The sequence below is a fragment of the Triticum urartu genome, chromosome 3 (genome assembly GCF_003073215.2).
Source record: "Triticum urartu cultivar G1812 chromosome 3, Tu2.1, whole genome shotgun sequence".
NCBI lineage: Eukaryota > Viridiplantae > Streptophyta > Magnoliopsida > Poales > Poaceae > Triticum > Triticum urartu.
Window position 1 is genome coordinate 720,234,704 of NC_053024.1, and position 26,640 is coordinate 720,261,343.

The window sequence follows — 26,640 nt, forward strand, 5'->3', positions numbered from 1 at the left end:
CCAAATGTGAGCACCTCTCCGTCAGGTAAACAGGGCCAAAAGAAATCTGGACGTTGCCGATCAACACCATCTTCAATCGCATGAGTTAAAACTGCAGTTGTAGTTATAGCCACTGAAAACAGTAGGGGCAGGCGAAGTCGGGCCTGGCCGCGCTCTCGTCGCCGTCCATGTCCAACTTGTCCATCCCCGCCCAATCTACGCACGCAAGAACCGGCAAATTAATCAATCAGCCACGAAAACCGACGCAGAGCGATTCTATCCAATCGATGGATCCCGGGAGGGAGGGAGGGTACCGGCGTGGCCGAGCTCCGAGTCCATTTAGATATATAGGTAGGGCAGCCTCTCGCGTGCGCCGCTCGTCCCTCCTCAGCCTCTGGCCCTCTCCTTCGCTTCTCGGCTTGTCCCGGTGGATGAGAGGAGACAGGGAGGGTGAGGAGGGGAGGCCGGAGCTTCTCTCGGTGGCGGCCGCTTCCATCCCACGCCGGTGCCGGCTCTTGCGGTCGAGAGGGCACGCCGGTGCCTGTGCTTGCAGTTTAAGAGGGGCGAACAGATGGGAGGAGGGGGATGAGAAGAGACGAGGGATTCGAGCTACGGTTTGCAGGCCGCCAGTCTAATATGGTGGCACACCGTCTAGCTAGGCATTCGTTACAACTTTCTGTTTCTATGATTATGTATGATACAATCCCTGGGTGGCTGACTGATTGTTTGCAGTCAGACATGCTGGCGCCTAATGAATAAAGAGCTGGAGGGCGTTTAGCTTCAAAAAAGAGAGAGAGATGGGCTGGCGAGAGAGATATTTGTGTGCTCGCTCGCTTCACGCGCGGGACGCAAAGGGCCACACGACCGGGCCCAGGCGTCATCGACATAAACTAGGGAGGGAGTGACGTGAAAATGAACAAGATTTGCAAAGGGTGGACGCGTGGATGGCCTGAGAATGCCTACCACCCTTTCATCATCTATATGTTCAATGCCACAAATTCACATTGAAGACGAAATATAAATTCATTATTACCAAGAGAGGAAATTTGATAAAACACACAGTTTAACAATGTGCATCATTGCAAACATTGTTTGGTAGGAAATTAATGAAGACTTGCTTAATCGGAGGCCATCGTTTCTGCAATAGAAGAAGGACCTGGAGATGCAAACATAAAATCGAGTATTTAAAATTAAGACACCGGACATATACTAAATCAATTGTTTCGTATGAAATTTTACAAAATACATAATATACAATTATCACAAAGTGCACGAGGTAGTAGCCCCTTGTGTTTCCTCAATTTTTTATAGCACTGTATAATCTTAATATTACCAATGCTTGCAAATACATCATGCACAATATAGCACACCAAATGATGATTCGTCCATTCATCATTCACTCATTTTGCAGCTCAGTTTTGACAGTGCTCATAGCTGAGAAAGCCCTGGGAGACAGGTACTCCAACATTCTTTACATGACTAATGGCGGATCTTCCATAGGGACGAGCAGAAGTAGTTGTCACAGGTCCACCAACGGCAAAGCAGGGTACTCCTATTCCCCGCACATGAACATGTAGTGTCATGAGCTCTAGGTCACCACGATCGTTGAATTTTTGCCCATAGATGTTGGACGAAGGGATACAAGAGGCAACAAGAAAGAACGAGAATTAGAAGGGCTAGGCTGGATTGGTTCATGTTTGAACTAATTTTCCCACCGAGAGGAGGCTACATATGTAATCGTTGCACGTTGCCATACACAAGTCTCTACTAAAAAAGCCACATGCAAGTTAGAATCCTCATTGTCCTACGCGGAAGAGGATTTGTAGCACGCAACGGCCCGCTCATGCATTTTGTCGGCCATGATTGCGACGTAAGTTGGAAATTTGCTGGGCCGCAACATGCGTGTCTTTGGTTACTGTAGGATGGTCCCATGCATGCTTTGGTCAGATGCTGCGGAGTCATGAGACACATGCAACTGTTGTCCAAGTGCATACTAGGGCCAATGTGCTGTTTTGAATTTCTCCAGTTAATCCTTAGCAAGCTCCCGAGAAGAAGAAAAAAGTCTTAACAATACTTTTGTTAGTTTATTTTTTCAAATAAAACTCTTTGTTAGTAGCTGATTTTCATGAATTTTAGTTTTTTTTTGTGAATTTCATGAATTTTAGTTGAGTATACTTGCATCTCAATCCTAAAATTTCTAGACATTAAACGCTCATCCTAGTAAACTTCAACTTCTGAATCTGACAGTTGTTGCCTATGCCAAAAGGCTTAGGGCATTTCAAATCGGTCCTCTAATTTTTTTTCCGCGGATACACGAAGGTTGTGTATCATTGCATTGATAGAAGGAGTAGAAAAAGTACATATAGGGATACAATACACATGACACGAACGCACGCAGGCGTGAACATGATGCCCGGAGAAGAGAGACAAGGGATGCTCGGCCGGAACAGAGGATACAACATAGCTAAACCTACCAAATCCGAACCAAGAGCGGCAAATCCGAACCAACAAGAACACCAACATCGACAGAGCCAAAACCGGGGATACCACGAGCGAGAAAGATAGCGTCTTCAAGAAGGAAGGCGACACCGAGACGCCGTTGCCATCAGGTCCAGAGGAACCAGACCTAGGATTTCCCTTAAGCTCGAAGAGGGGCACAACCAAGGGCCTTGATAGCGCCTCCAAGAAGGAACTGACATCCACAGACGCCGCCACTGTCAGCACCGGCAACCCGAGTAGGGATTTCTCCCTGGCCTGAGGCTGAGCAATCCCATAGTTGCCATAATTAGAAATGAAGGTGAGGAGCCAAATGCTGGTGAGAGCCACCATGTTGGAAGGGGGTTGGTAGGGCTGCACCTACCATCGAAGGGTGGCACCACCTCTGAACACAGGAGCATAAGATCTGGCAAAAAGAGACGACTTTAGATGTCCAATATAGGACAGGTAGTGAAGCAAACCACGATGGGGTGGGAGACGGCGAACGACAATGCCGACATGCTAGGACGGGAGCAATGTAGACCCTAGATGTCGTGGCCATAGCCGTCAGGACGTCAGGGAGCCAGGCAAGCTTGAAGGGGCGCATCTGCTGGTCCCCGAGGTCGGAGCTGCCCCGACAGAGGATGCCGACAGCCATGGACACTGGAGAGACGCGGGTCCAAGGTCGTCGGGGTCAGACTGTTGGAAATATGCCCTAGAGGCAATAATAAAATGATTATTATATTTCCTTGTTCATGATAATTGTCTATTATTCATGCTATAATTGTATTATCCGGAAATTGTAATACATGTGTGAATACATAGACCACAATGTGTCCCTAGTGAGCCTCTAGTTGACTAGCTCGTTGATCAACAGATAGTCATGGTTTCCTAGCTATGGACATGGGGATGTCATTGATAACGGGATCACATCATTAGGAGAATGATGTGATGGACAAGACCCAATCCTAAGCTTAGCTCAAAGATTGTGTAGTTCGTTTGCTGTAGCTTTTGTGAATGTCAAGTATCATTTCCTTAGACCATGAGATTGTGAAACTCCCGGATACCGTAGGAGTGCTTTGGGTGTGCCAAACGTCACAACGTAACTGGGTGACTATAAAGGTACATTACAGGTGTCTCCGAAAGTGTCTGTTGGGTTGGCACGAATCGAGACTAGGATTGGTCACTCCGTATGACGGAGAGGTATCTTTGGGCCCACTCAGTAATGCATCATCATAATGAGCTCAAAGTGATTAGGTGGTTGATCACGGGATCATGCACTACGGTACGAGTAAAGTGACTTGCCGGTAACGAGACTGAACAAGGTATTGGGATACCGACGATCGAGTCTCGGGCAAGTAACGTACCGATTGACAAAGGGAATTGTATACGGGGTTGCTTGAATCCTCGACATCATGGTTCATCCGATGAGATCATCGAGGAGCATGTGGGAGCCAACATGGGTATCCAGATCCCGTTGTTGGCTATTGGCCAGAGAGCCGTCTCGGTCATGTCTACGTGTCTCCCGAACCCGTAGGATCTACACACTTAAGGTTCGGTGACGCTAGGGTTGTAGAGATATGAGTATGCAGTAATCCGAAAGTTGTTCGGAGTCCCGGATGAGATCCTGGACGTCACGAGGAGTTCCGGAATGGTCCGGAGGTGAAGAATTATATATAGGAAGTGTAGTTTCGGCCATCGAGAAAGATTCGGGGTCACCGGTATTGTACCGGGACCACCGGATGGGTCCCAGGGGTCTACTGGGTGGGGCCACCCATCCCGGAGGGCCCATGGGCTGAAGTGGGGAGGGGAACCAGCCCATAGTGGGCTGGTGCGCCCCCCCTTGGCCCCCCTGCGCCTAGGGTTGGAAACCCTAGGGTGGGGGCGCCTCCACTTGCCTTGGGGGGCACTCCACCCCCCTTGGCCACCGCCCCCCCTTTGGGAGATCCCATCTCCAGGGCCGGCGCCCCCCAGGGGGCCTATATAAAGGGGGGAGGGAGGGGCAGCCGCACCTCAAGTCTTGGCGCCTCCCTCTCCCCTGCTACACCTCTCCCACTCGCAGAAGCTCGGTGAAGCCCTGCTGCGATCATTGCTGCATCCACCACCATACCGTCGTGCTGCTGGATCTTCATCAACCTCTCCTTCCCCCTTGCTGGATCAAGAAGGAGGAGACGTCATCCGCTCCGTACGTGTGTTGAACGCGGAGGTGCCGTCCGTTCAGCACTTGGTCATCAGTGATTTGGATCACGGCGAGTACGACTCCATCATCCCCGTTCTCTTGAACGCTTCCGCTCGCGATCTACAAGGGTATGTAGATGCACTCTCCTCTTGTTGCTAGTTGACTCCATAGATCGATCTTGGTGAAACGTAGGAAATTTTTTTGTTTTCTGCAACGTTCCCAACAGTGGCATCATGAGCTAGGTCTATGCGTAGTTCTCTTTGCACGAGTAGAACACAATTTGTTGTGGGCGTAGATGTTGTCAACTTTCTTGCCGCTACTAGTCTTATTTTGCTTCAGAGGTATCGTGGGATGAAGCGGCCCGGACCGACCTTACACGTACGTTTACGTGAGACAGGTTCCACCGACTGACATGCACTAGTTGCATAAGGTGGCTAGCGGGTGTCTGTCTCTCCCACTTTAGTTGGAGCGGATTCGACGAAAAGGGTCCTTATGAAGGGTAAATAGAAGTTGACAAATCACGTTGTGGCTTTTACGTAGGTAAGAAAACGTTCTTGCTAGAACCCTATTGCAGCCACGTAAAACTTGCAACAACAATTAGAGGACGTCTAACTTGTTTTTGTAGCAAGTGTCATGTGATGTGATATGGCCAAAGTTGTGATGAATGATGAATGATATATGTGTGACGTATGAGATCATGTTCTTGTAATAGGAATCATGACTTGCATGTCGATGAGTATGACAACCGGCAGGAGCCATAGGAGTTGTCTTTATTTTTTGTATGACCTGCGTGTCATTGAGAAACGCCATGTAAATTACTTTACTTTATTGCTAAACGTGTTAGCCATAGTAGTAGAAGTAATAGTTGGCGAGCAACTTCATGGAGACACGATGATGGAGATCATGATGATGGAGATCATGGTGTCATGCTGGTGACAAGATGATCATGGAGCCCCAAGATGGAGATCAAAGGAGCTATATGATATTGGCCATATCATGTCACTATTATTTGATTGCATGTGATGTTTATCATGTTTTTGCATCTTGTTTACTTAGAACGACGGTAGTAAATAAGATGATCCCTCATAATAATTTCAAGAAAGTGTTCCCCCTAACTGTGCGCCGTTGCGACAGTTCGTTGTTTCGAAGCACCACGTGATGATCGGGTGTGATAGATTCCAACGTTCACATACAACGGGTGTAAGACAGATTTACACATGCAAACACTTAGGTTGACTTGACGAGCCTAGCATGTACAGACATGGCCTCGGAACACAGAAGACCGAAAGGTCAAACATGAGTCATATAGAAGATACGATCAACATGAAGATGTTCACCGATGTTGACTAGTCCGTCTCACGTGATGATCGAACACGGCCTAGTTAACTCGGATCATGTTATACTTAGATGACTGGAGGGATGTCTATCTGAGTGGGAGTTCATTGAATAATTTGATTAGATGAACTTAATTATCATGAACTTAGTCTAAAATCTTTACAATATGTCTTGTAGATCAAATGGCCAACGTTGTCCTCAACTTCAACGCGTTCCTAGAGAAAACCAAGCTGAAAGACAATGACAGCAACTATACGGACTGGGTCCGGAACCTGAGGATCATCCTCATAGCTGCCAAGAAAGATTATGTCCTAGAAGCACCGCTAGGTGACGCACCCGTCCCACAGAACCAAGACGTTATGAACGCTTGGCAGACACGTGCTAATGATTACTCCCTCGTTCAGTGTGGCATGCTTTACAGGTTAGAACTGGGGCTCCAAAAGCGTTTTGAGCGACACGAAGCATATGAGATGTTCGAAGAGCTGAAAATGGTTTTCCAAGCTCATGCCCGGGTCGAGAGATATGAAGTCTCCGACAAGTTCTTCAGCTGTAAGATGGAGGAAAATAGTTCTGTTAGTGAGCACATACTCACAATGTCTGGGTTGCATAACCGCTTGACTCAGCTGGGAGTTACTCTCCCGGATGACGCGGTCATTGACAGAATCCTTCAGTCGCTTCCACTAAGCTACAAGAGCTTTGTGATGAACTTCAATATGCAGGGGATGGAAAAAACCATTCCTGAGGTATATTCAATGCTGAAATCTGCAGAGGTAGAAGTCAAAAAGGAACATCAAGTGTTGATGGTGAATAAAACCACTAAGTTCAAGAAAGGCAAGGGTAAGAAGGACGGCAAGGGAGTTGCCGCGCCCGATAAGCAAGCTGCCGGGAAGAAGCCAAAGAATGGACCCAAGCCCGAGACTGAGTGCTTTTATTGCAAGGGAAGTGGTCACTGGAAGCGGAACTGCCCCAAATACTTAGCGGACAAGAAGGCTGGCATCACGAAAGGTATATGTGATATACATGTAATTGATGTGTACCTTACCAGTACTCGTAGTAGCTCCTGGGTATTTGATACCGGTGCGGTTGCTCACATTTGTAACTCAAAACAGGAGCTGCGGAATAAGCGGAGCCTGGCGAAGGACGAGGTGACGATGCGCGTCGGGAATGGTTCCAAGGTCGATGTGATCGCCGTCGGCACGCTACCTCTACATTTACCTACGGGATTAGTTTTAAACCTCAATAATTGTTATTTAGTGCCAGCTTTGAGCATGAACATTGTATCAGGATCTCGTTTAATACGAGATGACTACTCATTTAAATCCGAGAATAATGGTTGTTCTATTTATATGAGAGATATGTTTTATGGTCATGCTCCAATGGTGAATGGTTTATTCTTAATGAATCTCGAGCGTAATGCTACACATATTCATAGTGTGAATACCAAAAGATGTAAGGTTGATAATGATAGTCCCACATACTTGTGGCACTGCCGCCTTGGTCACATAGGTGTCAAACGCATAAAGAAGCTCCATGCAGATGGACTTTTAGAGTCTCTTGATTACGAATCATTTGACACGTGCGAACCATGCCTCATGGGTAAAATGACCAAGACTCCGTTCTCAGGAACAATGGAGCGAGCAACCAACTTATTGGAAATCATACATACTGATGTGTGCGGTCCAATGAGTGTTGAGGCTCGCGGTGGCTATCGTTATTTTCTCACCTTCACAGATGATTTAAGCAGATATGGGTATATCTACTTAATGAAACACAAGTCTGAGACCTTTGAAAAGTTCAAGGAATTTCAGAGTGAGGTTGAGAATCAACGTGACAGGAAAATCAAGTTCTTGCGATCAGATCATGGGGGAGAATACTTGAGTCACGAATTTGGCACACACTTAAGAAAATGTGGAATAGTTTCACAACTCACGCCGCCTGGAACACCTCAGCGTAATGGTGTGTCCGAACGTCGTAATCGCACTCTATTAGATATGGTGCGATCTATGATGTCTCTTACCGATTTACCGCTATCATTTTGGGGCTATGCTTTAGAGACTGCCGCATTCACTTTAAATAGGGCTCCGTCGAAATCCGTTGAGACGACACCGTATGAATTATGGTTTGGGAAGAAACCTAAGCTGTCGTTTCTAAAAGTTTGGGGATGCGATGCTTATGTCAAGAAACTTCAACCTGAAAAGCTCGAACCCAAATCGGAAAAATGCGTCTTCATAGGATACCCTAAAGAAACTATTGGGTATACCTTCTACCTCAGATCCGAGGGCAAGATCTTTGTTGCCAAACATGGGTCCTTTCTAGAGAAAGAGTTTCTCTCGAAAGAAATAAGTGGGAGGAAGGTAGAACTTGATGAAGTATTACCTCTTGAACCGGTAAGTGGCGCAGCTCAAGAAAATGTTCCTGAGGTGCCTGCACCGACTAGAGAGGAAGTTGATGATGATGATCATGAAACTTCAGATCAAGTTGCTACTGAACTTCGTAGGTCCACAAGGACACGTTCCGCACCAGAGTGGTACGGTAACCCTGTCTTGGAAATCATGTTGTTAGACAACGGTGAACCTTCGAACTATGAAGAAGCGATGGCGGGCCCAGATTCCGACAAATGGATGGAAGCCATGAAATCCGAGATAGGATCCATGTATGAAAACGAAGTATGGACTTTGACTGACTTGCCCGTTGATCGGCGAGCCATAGAAAATAAATGGATCTTTAAGAAGAAGACAGACGCGCATGGTAATGTGACCATCTATAAAGCTCGGCTTGTCGCTAAGGGTTATCGACAAGTTCAAGGGGTTGACTACGATGAGACTTTCTCACCCGTAGCGAAGCTGAAGTCCGTCCGAATCATGTTAGCAATTGCCGCATTCTATGATTATGAGATATGTCAAATGGACGTCAAAACGGCATTCCTTAATGGTTTCCTTAAGGAAGAATTGTATATGATGCAGCCGAAAGGTTTTGTCGATCCTAAGAATGCTGACAAGGTGTGCAAGCTCCAACGCTCGATTTATGGGCTGGTGCAAGCATCTCGGAGTTGGAACATTCGCTTTGATGAGATGATCAAACCGTTTGGGTTTATGCAGACTTATGGAGAAGCCTGCGTTTACAAGAAAGTGAGTGGGAGCTCTGTAGCATTTCTCATATTATATGTAGATGACATACTTATGATGGGAAATGATATAGAACTTTTGGACAGCATTAAGGCCTACTTGAATAAGAGTTTTTCAATGAAGGACCTTGGAGAAGCTGCTTATATATTAGGCATCAAGATCTATAGAGATAGATCAAGACGCCTCATAGGTCTTTCACAAAGCACATACCTTGATAAGATATTGAAGAAGTTCAATATGGATCAGTCTAAGAAGGGGTTCTTGCCTGTGTTGCAAGGTGTGAAATTGAGCTCAGCTCAATGTCCGACCACGACAGAAGATATAGAAGAGATGAGTGTCATCCCCTATGCCTCAGCCATAGGGTGTATTATGTATGCCATGCTGTGTACCAGACCTGATGTAAACCTTGCCGTAAGTTTGGTAGGAAGGTACCAAAGCAATCCCGGCAAGGAACACTAGACAGCGGTCAAGAATATCCTGAAGTACCTGAAAAAGACTAAGGACATGTTTCTCGTTTATGGAGGTGACGAAGAGCTCGTCGTAAAGGGTTACGTCGATGCTAGCTTCGACACAGATCTGGATGACTCTAAGTCACAAACCGGATACGTGTATATGTTGAATGGTGGAGCAGTAAGCTGGTGCAGCTGCAAGCAGAGCGTCGTGGCAGGATCTACATGTGAAGCGGAGTACATGGCAGCCTCGGAGGCAGCGCATGAAGCAATTTGGGTGAAGGAGTTCATCACCGACCTAGGAGTCATACCCAATGCGTCGGGGCCGATCAAACTCTTCTGTGACAACACTGGAGCTATTGCACTTGCCAAGGAGCCCAGGTTTCACAAGAAGACCAGGCACATCAAGCGTCGCTTCAACTCCATTCGTGAAAATGTTCAAAATGGAGACATAGATATTTGTAAAGTACATACGGATCTGAATGTCGCAGATCCGTTGACTAAACCTCTCCCTAGAGCAAAACATGATCAACACCAGAATTCCATGGGTGTTCGATTCATCACAATGTAACTAGATGATTGACTCTAGTGCAAGTGGGAGACTGTTGGAAATATGCCCTAGAGGCAATAATAAAATGATTATTATATTTCCTTGTTCATGATAATTGTCTATTATTCATGCTATAATTGTATTATCTGGAAACCGTAATACATGTGTGAATACATAGACCACAATGTGTCCCTAGTGAGCCTCTAGTTGACTAGCTCGTTGATCAACAGATAGTCATGGTTTCCTGGCTATGGACATGGGGATGTCATTGATAACGAGATCACATCATTAGGAGAATGATGTGATGGACAAGACCCAATCCTAGGCTTAGCTCAATGATCGTGTAGTTCGTTTGCTGTAGCTTTTCTGAATGTCAAGTATCATTTCCTTAGACCATGAGATTGTGCAACTCCCGGATACCGTAGGAGTGCTTTGGGTGTGCCAAACGTCACAACGTAACTGGGTGACTATAAAGGTACATTACAGGTGTCTCCGAAAGTGTCTGTTGGGTTGGCACGAATCGAGACTGGGATTTGTCACTCCGTATGACGAAGAGGTATCTCTGGGCCCACTCGGTAATGCATCATCATAATGAGCTCAAAGTGATCAAGTGGTTGATCACGGGATCATGCATTACGGTACGAGTAAAGTGACTTGCCGGTAACGAGACTGAACAAGGTATTGGGATACTGACGATCGAGTCTCGGGCAAGTAACGTACCGATTGACAAAGGGAATTGTATACGGGGTTGCTTGAATCCTCGACATCGTGGTTCATCCGATGAGATCATCGAGGAGCATGTGGGAGCCAACATGGGTATCCAGATCCCGCTGTTGGCTATTGGCCAGAGAGCCGTCACGGTCATGTCTACGTGTCTCCCGAACCCGTAGGGTCTACACACTTAAGGTTCGGTGACGCTAGGGTTGTAGAGATATGAGTATGCAGTAATCTGGAAGTTGTTCGGAGTCCCGGATGAGATCCTGGACGTCACGAGGAGTTCCAGAATGGTCCGGAGGTGAAGAATTATATATAGGAAGTGTAGTTTCGGCCATTGGGAAAGATTCGGGGTCACCGGTATTGTACCGGGACCACCGGATGGGTCCCGGGGGTCCACCGGGTGGGGCCACCCATCCCGGAGGGCCCCATGGGCTGAAGTGGGGAGGGGAACCAGCCCATAGTGGGCCGGTGCACCCCCCCCCTTGGGTCCTCCTGCGCCTAGGGTTGGAAACCCTAGGGTGGGGGCGCCTCCACTTGCCTTGGGGGGCACTCCACCCCCCTTGGCCACCGCCCCCCCTTTGGGAGATCCCATCTCCAGGGCCGGCGCCCCCCAGGGGGCCTATATAAAGGGGGGAGGGAGGGGCAGCCGCACCTCAAGTCTTGGCGCCTCCCTCTCCCCTGCTACACCTCTCCCACTTGCAGAAGCTCGGCGAAGCCCTGCTGCGATCATTGCTGCATCCACCACCACACCGTCGTGCTACTGGATCTTCATCAACCTCTTCTCCCCCCTTGCTGTATCAAGAAGGAGGAGACGTCATCCGCTCCGTACGTGTGTTGAACGCGGAGGTGCCGTCCGTTCGGCACTTGGTCATCGGTGATTTGGATCACGGCGAGTACGACTCCATCATCCCCGTTCTCTTGAACGCTTCCGCTCGCGATCTACAAGGGTATGTAGATGCACTCTCCTCTCGTTGCTAGTTGACTCCATAGATCGATCTTGGTGAAATGTAGGAATTTTTTTTGTTTTCTGGAACGTTCCCCAACACAGAGTAGCGCCAACAAGTACCCGCCTTGAGGAGCTTCGTGACTGCCACTATCCTTGTAGTCTGGCTGCCTCCGCATGAGCCATCATGATGGCTCGTCGGGAGGTAGGGCCGCCGAAGATGAGGGACGCCGCTTGCGCATGGAAGGCAGCCCGCGAACACCCCCATGATCGGCCGCAGATCCCACGCCCAGCGGCAACAGCAGGGTTGGGCCGCGCCACGTAGGGGAGGAGGCGAGTACTTCAGGGGATCAGGGCGCCTGTGGCAAGAATGCCAGGCCCGCCCCCGGACGTGCAGGAGCGAGCAATGGCTGGGAGGAGGCCACCCGCGCACAAGCAAGGGCACGCGAGGCGGGAGGGGGGTGCGTGCGGGACGGTGCCGCCCTGCCTCCACCATCCCGGGGCACGACACGGTCTTGCGCAACCCTCCGGTGGCCGCGCAGCTGGAGCGGACGGAGGGGAGGATCGACCCGGCGTCGACGGATGGTGGATCTGGGGCGCAGGGCGGGGTGGGGATGCGCATGGGAAGGATGGAACCGCCCCGCCGCCACCATCCCGGGGCACGGCACGGCTTCGCCGGCCGGCCCTCTGGTGGCGGCGCAGCTGGCAGGCGGAGGCAGGTGTGGCTACCCCCGTGTCGCCAGAGGAGGGCGACGTGGGGGAATCTCCTAAAAATAGTGGAGTATCCAGTGGAGTAAACCCTTAGTGGAGTATATTTACTCCACTAAGTTTTTTTGGTCGGACCTAGCCGCCCTAAGTACAACGAAGCAAAACTTACTTTTGGTTTATGCATTTCTCCAAACACTTGTCGTGCACATATGCACACAGAGTGATTGGCGGAAGGCATTAGTGTTTGTTACTATGGAAGTGCTCTCTTGTAGCCGTTTCGTTAGGTTGATGAACTTGTTGGGTTATGTTATATGTTGGTGAACTCTTACTATTGTGGTATTTGTGTTGTCCTAAATGATGTGATGTTCAAATTATTAGTTGTCTTTGTTCAGTATTTGTCCTAAATGATGTTGTCTTTGTTCAGTTGAATTGTTCAGTATTTGTATTTGCCAAAATGGAATCTGTTTCTGCAATTTGGCAGTTAACAGCACTGCAGCGCCTGACCGTCAGGCGCTGCACTGTACTATGCAGCGCCCAAAGCCTAGGCGCTGCACCTCACAGTGCAGCGCCCGTCCCATAGGCGCTGCTTCACTGGCCATGGCTGCCCATAGGGCCACAGAAGGCTTTGAGCACTGACGATCCACGAAAATTACCAAGTCATAATGCAGCGCCCCAGATCAAGGCGCTGCACTTTACAGTGTGACGCTCGTCCGTTCGGCGCTGCATAGAACAGTGCAGCGCCTTTGTTCTGGGCGCTGCACGGTTGTTTACTGCAAAAATAGAGTTGACAGCACATTCATTTCACCGGAACATCATAATACTTACAATGACTGCATCATCACAACAATTTGAACAAACAAAAATTTTATGCCGACGAGTTCATAACTTAAGACAATTCAAACTACGACATGGTTCACGACACATTCATTACAAATTACAAATGGCAGCTTGCCCTAGAAAATAGTTCACCAACATCTTACATGCCCTCACAAGTTCACGACGAGTGCACCGAACCGAAATCCCTACTGAGTAGAGCGAGGCCATTTCCCCTTCTTGTCACGGGCCGAGTCCTCCTCTTGCGCCTCGCGAGCCTTTGCAAGCTTTCTTGCCCTCTCCTCCTCACGAGCAAGTTTCGCTTGGCGTGCCCTCTCCTCGTCTCGTTTCTTCCGCTCCATCCTCTCCTTCTGACGACGCTCTTCCTCCAAGCCTCTTCGAAACGATTCTTCGAACCGCCGTTGTCGCCTAAGACAATCTTGGTATTGGTCCTTTTTGACATCTTCTGGCACTTCAAGATCTATCCACATGAAGTACTTGCATAGAGGAGGCGGTGACTGCATACAAAAATTTTGTTAGTGTTGACACACATTTGATAGTAACATTTTACTTCTCGAGCTTACCGGTGGTCGGTCATAGGCGTTAGTTGGAAGTGCACGATCATAAGCATAGTTCGGGCATACAAAATATCTCCGCCCTTCCGTCCATGATTTATTTCGGTCGGTGGATACCTTCACCTTGCAAACATCTCCACACCAACATGGCGGGATGTTGGCATCTTTCTCCTTCACCTTGTCCAAAGATGCGTCCTCCCACTTGTTCGGCATGTCTTCTTGGTTAGCACACGGTGGCCTCGTCATGGAACCGGATGAAGCCATGCCTACAAAACCGATAATTCTTGGTTAACCCTAACCCCCACTTAACAATAACCACAATCCTAACCATAGCATAACCCTAACACTAACATCAAACACACATACCCCTAACCCTAGCATACCATGAAAGCCTAACCAACCCAAATTAGCAAAGAAACTTAACATCATTCAACAAATATTTGCAAATCCAAGCCAAAACTAGGGTTTCCCCAAAGTAGCAAGATTTGAGCAAATGTGACAATTCCTATGGATGAAAACGAGGGGATCGAAGGAGATTACCTTAAGGAAGGGGTTGGCTTCGAAATCCACGGTCAAATACTTCGGATTTGCAAGATTTGAGAAGGATTTGAGAGGGGAGAGGGGAAGAGAGGAGGGGCGCAAGGCTAAGGGTTTGTGTGGGGTGGGGGGGGGGGGGGGGGGGGGGGGGATGGGAGAGAGGGTGGGGCCAGCCTAAGTGGAACACAGACTGTGCAGCGCCCAAGAGCTAGGTGCTGCACATTACAAGTGTGGCGCCTAAGCCTGAGGCGCTGCAGTGCTGTCTGTGGGGCCGCAACTGGACCAGGGCTGCCACGCTGGCACGAGGTGCGACGCCCAAGAGAGAGGCTCTGCATAGTAGTGTGTGGCGCCCAGCTGTCGGGCGCCACACGAAAGGGTCAGCAGAGTGAAATTTTTTCGGAACGAGGTCAGTTTGTGATTTGATTTGGACCTCAGGTCAAATATGTGATTTCTGCCTTGACTAGTGCATGCTCCGGTACTTAGCACCCAGACAGAGCAGTCCTCGGAAAGCATGAGCATGAGCTCAGCCCCTAGTGATGTCGTCCATGTACACGCAGATGATCGGCGCGACCAACGAGAGCTACGGGCTATCCTACTACGGCCCGATGCTTGTGCACCTGGCCGAGTGCGCGTTTGTGCGCCACATGTTCCAGGCCGTTGTCAAGGACCACTGTCCTGGGCCATGGAGGTAAAATGAGGAGGTGTACCGGGGCTTCCTGGCAGTCGCGGACGTCGAGCAGCTCTCGGTGCTGCTGTGGGTCGTGCACTCGAGGGAGAGATGAAAGAGGAAGCGACGCCAAGGACATGGAGCTCATGGCGTTGCCGCCGCCGTTCAGGTACCAGCGGAGCGCCCACTCCTGGTGGCCGGAGAGCTCGAGCGGCTTGAGTTGGGATGGCAGGTCACTGGCGGCGGGCGGGGGTTCGGGGAGGGGCCCCGCGACGTGAGGAAGAGGGGCAGATGCAGGTGTGGGTGACGGAGCAGCAGGAAATGGTTGGGGCAGAGTATAATTTTTAGTCCCTTGCGGCGGATTGGGGATGGGTTAGGTCTGCGTTAAAGGAGTAAAACTGACTTTTTACACCTCTAACACCCAGTTAGAAATGCCCTTAATTGGGTTGGTCATGTCCCGGCGATCAACTCCTTAGCTCCTTCCGCATTCACTCTTCATGTTTGTTTGTCGCCCTTGCCTCTCATTTCCATGAAAAAAAACACTTGCTCTGTTTCAAAACATCTGAAGTTCTAAGTTTGTTGAACTTTCTAAAATCTGACCAAGTTTATAGAAAAAAGAGAAAAGTATACTTTTCGTCCCTCAACTATCGGTGAAGTTTAGATTTGGTCCCTCAATTTCGAAACCGGACAACTTGCACCTCCAACTAATGAAACCGGACAAGGTTCGTCCCTGGCCCCGGTTTTGACCGGTGCTGACTCAAATTCGTGTAATCTTTACAAATCTTTGAAGTTTTTGAAATTCACATACTCTTCTCAAATCCATATAGGTTTTTCAAGATCGCGCAAGTTTTTCAAAAATAAACATACCTTTTTCAAATCTGTGAACTATTTCGAAATTTGTGTACTTTTTTCAAATCCGTGATTTTTTAATTTGCATACTTTTTTCAAATTAGTGTATTTTTTTCAAGTTCGTGTAATGTTATCAAATCCAAGTATTTTTTTTCAAATCCATGGTGTTTTTGAAAATCACGTACTTGTTTCAAATCTGCATACTTTTTAAAGTTTATGTATTTTTTTTCAAATCCGTGTTCCTTTTCCAATCCGTGAACTTTGTTTGAAATTCACATACTTGTGTCAAGTTGACATTATTTTTCAAATCCACACATTTATTCTAATTTACGTAAAAGAAATTCAAATCCGTGTACTTTTTCAAGTTCGCGTAAACTTTTCATATTCATTAACTCTTTCCAAAAAAATGTACGCGAATATGAATAAGTACGTCAATTTAAAAAATTACATGCATTAATTAGAAAAAAGCGCATGAACTTTAAATAAGTACGCGGATTTGAAAAAAGTACGTGAACTTGGAAAAAGTACCCGGATTTGGAAAGAGTACACAAATTTTTAAAAAGTTCATGTATTTGAAAACATTAAGCGGACTTGGAAATGGTATGCGGATTTGAGTCGGCACGGTCAAAACTGGGGTGGGACAACGCCAAAACCGGTCAAAACCGCGACCACGGACGAATTTTGTCCGGTTTCAGTAGTTAAGAGTGCAAGTTGTCCGGTTTTGAAGTTGAGGGATGAAATCTAGATTTCGCCAAGAATTGAGGAATGAAAAGTATACTTTTCTCTAGAAAAAATGACTAATATCCACTGCATCAATATATATATATATACCCAAAATATATATAGCTATAATGATGAATCTAATGACACTAATTTGACGTTGTGAATGATGGTGCAGACATCTTTCTATAGACTTTTTCAAACATAAATAATTTTCATTTAGAATAAACCCAAAACTTGAAATATTTTGAAACCGAGGAAGCAGCAAGGAGGGCATTCGCGTGCTAAAACATGTGTCCGTGTACATACTTATGTACCCGTCTACTCCACACCAGATGCACGGGCACACCAGTAGATATAATACAATGACTTCGTAAATCTCAAGATGATATGCCGGCTCAGTCTCTCGGAGGTACTCATAAGGATAGGATGTGCGTATGTGCGTTCATAAGGATGAGTGTATGCGCGTGTATATGAGCGCTTGTGTCTGTACTGATGCTAAAAAAAAAATATGGTGGGCAGGCAGAGGCAGGTGTCCTCCACTCCACCCGCAGAGTATCCGGACGGACGAACCCAACGACCCTTGCGCGCAGCCCAATGAGAACTCGGCGGTATGACTCACTGACGTGCGGACCCACACCTACCCGTCCCCACCGACCAGTGGCACGCGACAGGGTCCACGCACACCAACTGCGCCTCCACCTCCGGCTGCAGCAGCACGCGCGCGAGCGAGCGACGACTCTGTTTTTCCGTTCTCCTCTCTTCTCTGACTCTGTCATCCTTGCCTTCAACGCCATTTCAAACCACACCCGCGATCGCCGCCGCCGCCACCACCACCGCCGGATGCCGATGGCCGCGCCGCAGACTCGCCGCCACCTGCAGGCCGCCTTCCTCCGCAGCAAGCCCCCCGCCCCCGCCCCCGTCAACGGGAAGGCCGGCGCGACCAATGGGAAACCCGCCGCCGCCTCCTCCAAGCCCAACTCGCCCGCCTCGCCCGCCCAGGCACCACCAACGTACGCTCTCCGCCGATCGTCGGTTCGTTCCCTTCCGCTTGATTTTGATTCGAACGATTTATACATGCGGTGTTTATGAATGTGGCGTAGGTCGTCGCTGGAGGATAGGACGGTGAAGCAGCTCAGGCTGGCCAAGGCCCTGACTCTCCCGGAGGCCACCGCGGTGTCCGAGGCGTGCAGGAGGATGGCCGCCAGGCGCGCCGACGCCAAAGGGGTGCTCTCAGGCATCGTCACGGCCGAGGTCAGAAACTCATCACAAGGAGTCTTGAGTCTTTGCAACGTGAAAACAGGGAATATCAACTTTAAACTGCAGGGGAATGATAATGCGATTCTTGGGGCTGGCGCTGGATGACCCAAAAATTTCGAGTGTCTCTTGAGATGAGCTGCAATTCTGCACGGTCATGTGGATAACATAGCTTCTTGATTTCTTCGGATGCCAAGTATGTAAAATCATATCATATTTTCAGGGAAAATGAGACTGACATGCGCTTTGCTATTTAGGACAAACTGGAAAGGGGGATTGGGTTTAATGAATAGATATAACAAACATTAAACTGTTGGGTTTTCGGGGGGTTTTCTTAAGGAATTGGATGTGGTTAATGACGAGCATCAGGTTTTCTATGAATCAATAGTGATGGATACACAGAACTATTTATTGCCACCGAGGCACTGCAGAAGATGGTCCAAGGTCTGCTTGTTGTTTTTCTTCAGTACCACAATTAGCAGTATTTGTTGCCAGTTTCGCCTTCAGTCATAATCATAGCGATGTATTTTGTCAGTAACTGAAGTCGTGGCCGAATATAAAACCTACTTAGGCCTACTTTCTAAAAATATATGTGAGAAAACAAATAATCTGCAACTGAGAGTCATCTTGAATTGAGGAATAGTGTAACTCGGAGCAATTTTATTACATCCTAGCTAATAGCCAGAGGCAAGAACTGCAAGAGGAATAGTGTGCCTGAAAGTACAAGAATGTTCTCTTAAGAAATTTCTGTCGTGTTTTATGCTGGGATTTTGTTGTCATTCTTATTGACCTCTTCTATCTTATCTTCATGGTTTCTTTCATGTCATATGAATTCATATACAGGCAAATTTCGGCATCTTCCTGTAGTGGAGCATGGTGAGGTCATTGCCATGTTGGATATTACCAAGTTCCTCTATGATGCGATTTCTAGAATGGAAAAGGCAGCAGAACAAGGTAGTGCTATTGCCGCTGCTATGGAAAGGGTCAAACGGCAGTGGGGAAATGAATTTGCAGGTTGCTTTTTCAGTTTCTTTTAATATGATTAAATTGACTACTTTTTTTACAAGCATACTTATTTCAATTTTCATGATCACCAATGATGCATTTCATTCAGGTCTGTTTGATTAACTAGCTGATGTCATATTTTGGGTCCTTACTTCAGGTCCGCACACGTTAATAGAAAATCTTCGAGAACACATGTTCAAGCCTTCCTTATCAACTATCATAACTGAAAATAGCAGGTCAAATTTCTACTGCCAGAAAAATGTATGATGTGATTTTGTTTCTTATGACTGAACATTGCTGTCGCTTATCCTTTGTAGTGTTCCATCAGTATCTCCATCAGATCTGGTAACTGTAGCTGCCAAAAAGATGAGAGAGTACCAAGTTAACTCAGTGGTTGTCATGACAGGGAACATGCTGCAAGGCATTCTCACATATGTTCTTATCAAAATCCGCGTAGTTTTAAAGTTTTCCCATCTCATTTATTTGTTAAGTACTATCACCAAGATGCTGAGCACACTGTAGTTCCAAGGATTTGGTTTTGCGAGTAGTGGCACAAAATCTGTCCCCAGAGGTGACTCTGGTAGAAAAGGTGTGGCAAAAGAACTGAAGCATCCATATTTTAAGCAATCAAGATTTTTGCCCTATTTTTCTCCTAAAGCGATGTTAACTTTCCGAAGGTCATGACTGCAAGTCCTGATTGTGCTACATTGGACACATCAATCCTCGAGGCTCTGCAATCAATGCAAGATAGAAAATGTCGTCATATTCTTGTTGCGGACAAAAGTAAGTACTGAATTCTAACATCAAAGAAAAGTTCCGTTCTATGTACATATCTAAGTTAAATCTTTGAACAGGAGGACAGATTGTCGCCTGTTTGGACGCTCTACAGTTAACCCACACAGCCATCTCCATGGTAAGAATGAATTATTATGTTTCCACTACCATACTGCACATTTCATTATTTCCTCATATTAAAGAGAAAGAACAGTACTTTCTTGGAAGGTGAAGCTTTCATTCTGAAGGGAAGTCCCTGGCACATGAGTTCTATTTTTGTTGCATCAAACTGATTCAGTCACGATATTTTACATTAGTTGAATTAAAGATTCTGTTAGCTATGATCGTTTTGTTGCACCATACAAATACGTTATTTTTATTTCTCATCACCATATAATCCTGACTTTTTGTGTGTTCTCATTAGGTTGAGGGAGCCTCTGGACCAAACAATGTGGCAAATACCATGGTTCAGAAGTTTTGGGATTCAGCACTTGCCTTGCATCCTGCAGAAGACTATGACTGGCATAGGTTTGTTCTTCTTCGATTTGCATTTACTCTTACATTCCTGAAGATGGTTTGATCAGTCTTCTGTTATATAGTGCAGTGACGAATCTCGTACGGCAGCCTCAGACAGTGCTGAAGGAAAGCAAACACCCCCTCATGTTGGCAATGCATTCTCTTTCAAAATTGAAGACAGAAAAGGGCGAATGCACAGATTCAGTTGCGGTTGGTGCATTTCTTATCGTCTTTCCCTATTGCGGTTTACTGACGAAGTATGATAAATTTGTTTGTCTTCCTGAAGAACTTCTGATAGGCTCCTCCTTTATGCAGTTTCAGAAAGCTTAGAAGAGCTTGTGTCTGCTATTGCATACAGATTAGGAACAGAAAACAAGAAGGCGAATGTAAACCTTATGGTAAGAGGTTGAGCTTTGCTAATGCAGTGTGCCTCCAAGTGAGCAACAAGCCGAGCAAAATCTTGTAGATGGGATTTTGTTTTTGGGTATAATTTGTGGACCTATGTACGTTTTTAATCCTTACTTAAAATCGTTTTCAACAGTACAATGACGACGAAGTTGATAGAGTACTTCTGGCTACCGACGCCGACCTGGTTGCAGCAATTGAACATGCCAGATCAGCAGGATGGAAGGTTGTTTTTCTATTCTTTTGTATACCAACATCTTGAATTCCCCGCATGTCGTCTGCATCCTCGGTAATGTAGCTGTGCCGCAACCTAAGTGCGACCGATCATTTTTAGTTTCTTAGTTCTTCTTCTTGCAACTTAGGTTCAGTAATTTACTTTGAGGTTCAGTCTTTTTTGGCATTTCGTTTTGCTGTTTCAGGTTCTGAGGCTGCACATGGACGACGGGTCAAAGATCAGCGCAGATCCCACACCGGCGTCGTCTGTGGATACCTCATCAGCAAGGAGAAGCTGGCCGTCCCTCCGGCTAGGTACAGTGGCCAGTGCAGCTGCTATTGCTGGCGTCGGGGCAATCGTCTACTTGAGATGCTCTCGGCAATGACTTCAATATACATACCTCAGACTCAAAGAGCATACTTCAACACTGCATAGATGTACTACGCAAGAGGAGGATCACACAAATCACGGCGGCAATAAGGCTCTTGCCAAGCCTCTACACTGAATTTTTCTCCAGGGTTTGCAGTCATTCTAAATGGACTTCAGAGAGCGTTTCTTCTTCTTCTTTAGTGATCAATTTCTGACAGCAGGGGTGTATGTTCAGTTGTTTTTTCTCTGACTTTGGTTCATCCTGATGAACTAACAATAACATGAATTAGTGTTTCTTTTTGCGCTGGAACTCTAATCAGCCTATATATTATGGCTAATTGACTGGTTGTCTCTTCAGCCTATATATTAACATGGATCAAACATCCTTTTTCTCTTGTGAAAACAAATTTATTACTCTCTCCGTCCCATAATGTAAGACGTTTTTTGACTCTAGTGTAGTGTCAAAAAACGTCTTACATTAGGGACGGAGAGAGTATAATTTTCTTCTTCTAATAGCAAAGTGACTGTTTGTTGCAACAGATAAAAAGCAGGCTGATACATGTACACAAACAGGAAAAAACATCCTAGTTTTGGTATATATCACCAAAAATATGTTAGGGTCACCCAATGTTTATCCCTCCTATTTGTTTTGATGATGTGGGGAGGGAGTGATCTGGTCATCAGGGCTAAGGAGTTTTATAGAAACTAGGTATGTGCCCGGAAGCTTTTTTTTTTAATCTATAAAGGTTAGGGCTGTCTTAAGGTAGAAGTGGATGTAATTCCACCTTATATGGCATGGGGCACACGGGAATCACCGGACTAGAATTTTGATTTTGGCGCTATTATAATTTGGTAGTTTGGGTCATGCATGATAAGTACATTAAATGAGCGGCGTGTAGGAAGGTGTGGTCAAATATGGCGTGGAATTGAGTGACGTAATTCCACATTATTGCGAAAGGTAAGTTAATTAAGATACAGATATGGAGCAGAGTAGCAAGGTCTTTTTGCTATAGCACAATTTTCCTCGTATGCAGTAAATGCAGATTGGGTGGTTTGCAATGACGAGTGACACACACTATTATGCCCAACTGGGTCTTTTAGAAGTAAAAAAAAATAGTGAGATGCTATTTTTATAAAGACTGGACAATTGCTCGTGTGTTGCAACGGAAATATAAACATTCTAGTAGATTAGCTCGTGACTGCATGTCTATCATTATATTCATGCGCTAAAATCTTAGCAAGTTTATGTATGCAATCGCCACGATTTACCTGCCATTTTATTGTTAAGCACTTATTTGATAAGAATTTAATTACTTACCAAACAAAATGTGCTTTTTTATAAGTTAATAAAACATGAGACAATTAATTATATTTTAGGGAGAATTGATGGAGAAAAATCAGACATGAGAGAAAAAAAATCAAAGCGGAAAAGGAAAGAGTGGCACATTTTACATTCTTAAGAAGTTGATCCCCACTACTACCAATTCTCTTAACATGCACACCTTCCACATCAGCTTCATGCCACATCAGCGTTCAGTTCCCAATTTCGTGTGTCGACCTCAGCAAAGTTACCACGTCACAGCCTATTTTTTTTGTTTAAAAACAACGTTTCGGTCGCTTATTATATGAAGGAAGAAACGTTGGAGCTCCTCACAATTGCAGCCCCGTCTCCTCAATTCCCTGCATGGCCCAGCAATTAATTTCATGCCTCTTAATTGTAGGCAACAGACCCCCTTCGTCTTTATCTTATCCATCAAAAACTGATGGAAGAGTAACAGATAGACCTAATCCTCCTTTTAAGCAACCGATCTCCTAGCTGCTGCAGGCGCGAGGTCGAGGTTGTCGACTCTGGGTGCTCCTCGCTGCTGCAGAAGTCTGCCCATTTTCTTGCTAGCTCATCTGGGTAGATCAACATCGTCAGGTAACTAGCGGTTGGGGCGCCACCCGGTGGCGCCACTTGAGAGGAAGTTGAGCGGTGCTAGGTGGGGGGCCGCACTTTCATTATCTTGGGATGTACATCTGGTGAAGCAAATAGCATGCCAAGTAAAATGAAAGTGTCTGCTAAGCCTTGAACACCTATTCCTTGTTGTCTCAATGGGAATAATTAATATCGATTATTTTGTTGAAATTCCTATAATAAATGAAATAATATGTCATATAGGCAACAACTCTTTAGTTAGCATTCACACTAATGGGACATAATAATACTGTTACGAAACATCCTTTTTTCCCAATACTACGAACATCTAGTCCAGCTTTAGGACAACAGACATGTCCACATCATCATGGTGTTTCTGATCGACTGATTTGTTTGCACCTTTACAAAAAGCTAATGGCATAATTCCTTACAGACCATCAGTTAATGATTCAGAAGAAAAAAGTTCTCACTTGAAATATCACATATGTTTGTCACTTTGTCCTAGAGCTAGCCTAATAGAAGTTATGCACTTTTTGCACCACGGGACAACATTTCCTGTAAACTCTAAATCCTATTTATGGAATAAAGATGTGTGATGACTTACATCTGAATACATCTGTCCGGCTGTGATATATTCATTTCTCTTAAAAGCCTTTGTAGCTTGTAATTTTAGTTCAGATATATGTTTTCTCTTCATACTGACGTTCATCCTTACCACAAATATTTGATTAGACCATATATGTGGAACAACCTTGCTGTCAGAGCATCCCCAATCTACATTGTCGAATTTATAATCCAGCTGCCGATTCAAGTCAATTTGCTGATTGAAGTCACTTTCATCAAATTCATAATCAGACCCTTCATCGCCATTCACATATATAGCAGCCTTCATCTTTGTCATACACATAATAATCTCCTTCCTTGATGTCACAAGTCAAAATTGTGTAACTCAGCTTCAAATGCTTCAACGGAATCATTTTCTATGCAGGATCCATCTTCATCACTGGATGAAGATCCCTGTAAAATATGTCAATGTCTAAGAAAAGCATTTTAACTGTATATACAAACTTTAGTCCGCCGAGAAGTACTTGTAACTTTGAGTTATGTATCAGGATCCATTGCTTCGGTGACAACATTAGACGTGCATATACGGTAAAAGCAATCCACATTGTTTTCCCAACAAAGCATCCACAAGAATCTAGTAATTAAGAAAGAATAATATATATATATATATATATATATGTATATATATATATATATATATGTGCAACAGGAGCATGTAATCTATTTGCTCTCACAGAAGCGTTTTCTTTCGCAGAGATTTCTTGAAGAAACCTAGCTGCAGTAAAAAAATCAACAATGTAGTAAAGTATAATACTTGCGCTCAGGTTCATCAAAACTACAGTTCAAAAACAAAGTTCATCGAAACTGAATCCCAGTTCTTTTAGTCTGAAACTCTAAAAGTGCACACTTATTATGCTGCTATTTCTTTGATCAATAAGCACTTGACTTTCCATCTTGATCATAGTAGTATGCTGCAGCAGCTCAAGATAAAAGCCCTGTTTATCCATGGCCAGATTTCAGTGAACTAACTTGGAGTATAATGGCTATACCACTCCACTTTTCACACTTATAACAGAAAAATAGATATCCTAAACCACATTCACAAGTTACAAAACAATTTGTGAAACAGGGTAGTCTTATTTTAAGAGACGAAACAGATCAGTAGGCGAACTTACCTTTGGAAGCTCCAGCACTGAATGTTTCGTTATTTTGTCAGAGTGAGGATCACCATCAGCTTGTCATACTCCAAGAAACGAACCTAATCTAGACCAGCCTCCTAAACGTTGCAGATCCAAAATCCAAATAGATGTCAGATCGATGCACGCGGAGTGGAACCGTCGAATCAAGCAAGCAAATCAGAGCCGATCGGACCCAATGGCAAGCAAGCAACGAACCTGGCGTAGCAGTGAAGGTGATGGAACTCGTCGAGTCGTCGAGGCTGACGTCGCTGACGCGGCCGTCCACCATTAGCCGCCGCAGCTTCGCCTCCACCTCCACGGCGCCTGCGTCGGAGCCGTAGCCGCAGCCGCCCTTTGCCGTGTGTGCCGGCTTGGCCCATCTCGCGGACACACAGGGGAATAAGAGAGGGAAGTAGGAGATGACTATGGGGTTCGATGCCACCGGAGGAACAGGGGAGCTGCAGAGGAGATAGGAAAGGAGAGGTTGCGTGCTGAGAGGCGGCGGCGGCGCTAAATCGCAGCTTCTCGTCGACCTGGACGCCCCCTCCTCACCGTCCGTCGCCACCATGGTCTCGTCCTCCCGACGAAGGAGCGGGCGCCGGAGGAGCTTGGATGTGCCGATGGGGCGGCGGCGGCGGCAACCCTACACGGGGAAGAGAAAATGAGGAGAGGAGAGGGGAGATTGCTTGAGACAAAAAGGAAAAGTGGTGGGGCTCGATAAGGTCGCTTCCTCGCGAAGGGAAGGCTTCTCTTTGTCGTACCCGTGAGGACGTGGCTAGCGCGGGGATGCGCCTTTAATGCACAGCTGAATGTGTTTGATGTGTATACATTGAGATGATCCGATCTTGATGGATCAATCAACTATATGAATCCGGTAATTATCTTCATCCTCCTCCTCTTGGTATTTTGATTAATTTGTTGATCGTAGTTAACACAACCGTGTAACATAGAATGCGTGTTCATGACAATCCAAACCGATCAATTGACGATAATACAACTGGTGCATGCAAATCCACATGCAGGCGGTGAATTTCAAGGATGGAGTTCCTCTGCTGCAAGCCGCCGCCCCCATGGATCCAGACGCACTGGTGTGATCCGCCCTCAAGATGAGAAGCACATGCCTCGGGACATCGCAGCTACCCTGCAGCCTCGATGCGCCTAAGCCCGAGCACCACCATCACGACCGTGCTGCCCAGAAGCAACGACGCCGCAGACTGGGCGACTATCCCCGCCTCACTAAATTCCATCTCTAAACAGTGGAGGCGCATCGTGTCGTCTCCAGCATTAGCTTGGTATCTCTGGCAATCTCTTTTTCATTATTGACATCAAAAGGCATCCTCGCCATCACCTCCCAGCAACGAAACTACATCTGCATCTCCTCCTCTGCCCAACTGACTCCACCAAAGAGCAATTTGTGTTGACTGATTTCAGACAGTTTTTTACCATGTCTGGCTATCCAAGCCCACAGTACTACGAAATCAGTCTAGAACAATTAGCAGTATACCGGCACTCAGGTAAAATATTCTACTTCCCTATAACCTTTATCTGCTGATGGATTGATTAGCAGCGTACTTTGTATTTAGATGCATGAGTCTGAATGATAAGTGCAAGTTCCCAGAACTATTTATATAAAGAAGGTTAGACGAAAGAGAGGTAAAATGAAAACCTTATGTTCTTTTTAAGCAGTAGAGATAATAGTGAGATGCTAGTGACCGTGCCTAAAGACCTCAACGGAGGATCGTGCCCAATTGGCCAGGGTGGGCCAACATTGAAATTGTTCATTAAAATTTAATTATTTTTAGACATTTTTACCGGAGCT

At 46.2% G+C, this 26,640-nt stretch overlaps 1 protein-coding gene and 1 long non-coding RNA gene across 2 annotated transcripts; one reads left to right on the forward strand and one right to left on the reverse strand.

Moving 5' to 3' along the window:
- The first annotated feature begins 17,470 nt into the window (after nucleotides 1–17,470).
- On the forward strand, nucleotides 17,471–21,542 carry LOC125547300 (CBS domain-containing protein CBSCBSPB3-like). Its single transcript, XM_048711232.1, has 15 exons — nucleotides 17,471–17,634; nucleotides 17,725–17,875; nucleotides 18,136–18,158; nucleotides 18,267–18,322; nucleotides 18,722–18,892; nucleotides 19,041–19,119; nucleotides 19,201–19,314; nucleotides 19,406–19,472; nucleotides 19,561–19,666; nucleotides 19,738–19,796; nucleotides 20,082–20,185; nucleotides 20,262–20,383; nucleotides 20,489–20,571; nucleotides 20,715–20,804; nucleotides 20,998–21,542. The coding sequence occupies exons 1-15, from the start codon at nucleotides 17,471–17,473 to the stop codon at nucleotides 21,175–21,177; spliced, it is 1,569 nt and encodes a 522-aa protein (XP_048567189.1). The 3' UTR covers nucleotides 21,178–21,542.
- A 1,839-nt stretch (nucleotides 21,543–23,381) lies between these two features.
- LOC125549405 lies at nucleotides 23,382–25,555 on the reverse strand. The gene is made up of 3 exons (XR_007301329.1): nucleotides 25,038–25,555; nucleotides 24,819–24,919; nucleotides 23,382–24,096 (listed from the first exon to the last, which is right to left on the reverse strand). It is a non-coding gene; the product is annotated as an uncharacterized LOC125549405 (long non-coding RNA).
- Nucleotides 25,556–26,640: the final 1,085 nt, after the last annotated feature.

Excerpts from the sequence above, each read along its gene's own strand:
- LOC125547300 (XM_048711232.1), top strand. The coding sequence starts at position 17,471 with ATGGCCGCGCCGCAGACTCGCCGCCACCTGCAGGCCGCCTTCCTCCGC. Across the intron at positions 18,159-18,266 it reads AAACTGGAAAGGGGGATTGG|TGATGGATACACAGAACTAT; the intron begins GTTTAATGAATA and ends ATGAATCAATAG. Across the intron at positions 20,572-20,714 it reads AGGCGAATGTAAACCTTATG|TACAATGACGACGAAGTTGA; the intron begins GTAAGAGGTTGA and ends CGTTTTCAACAG.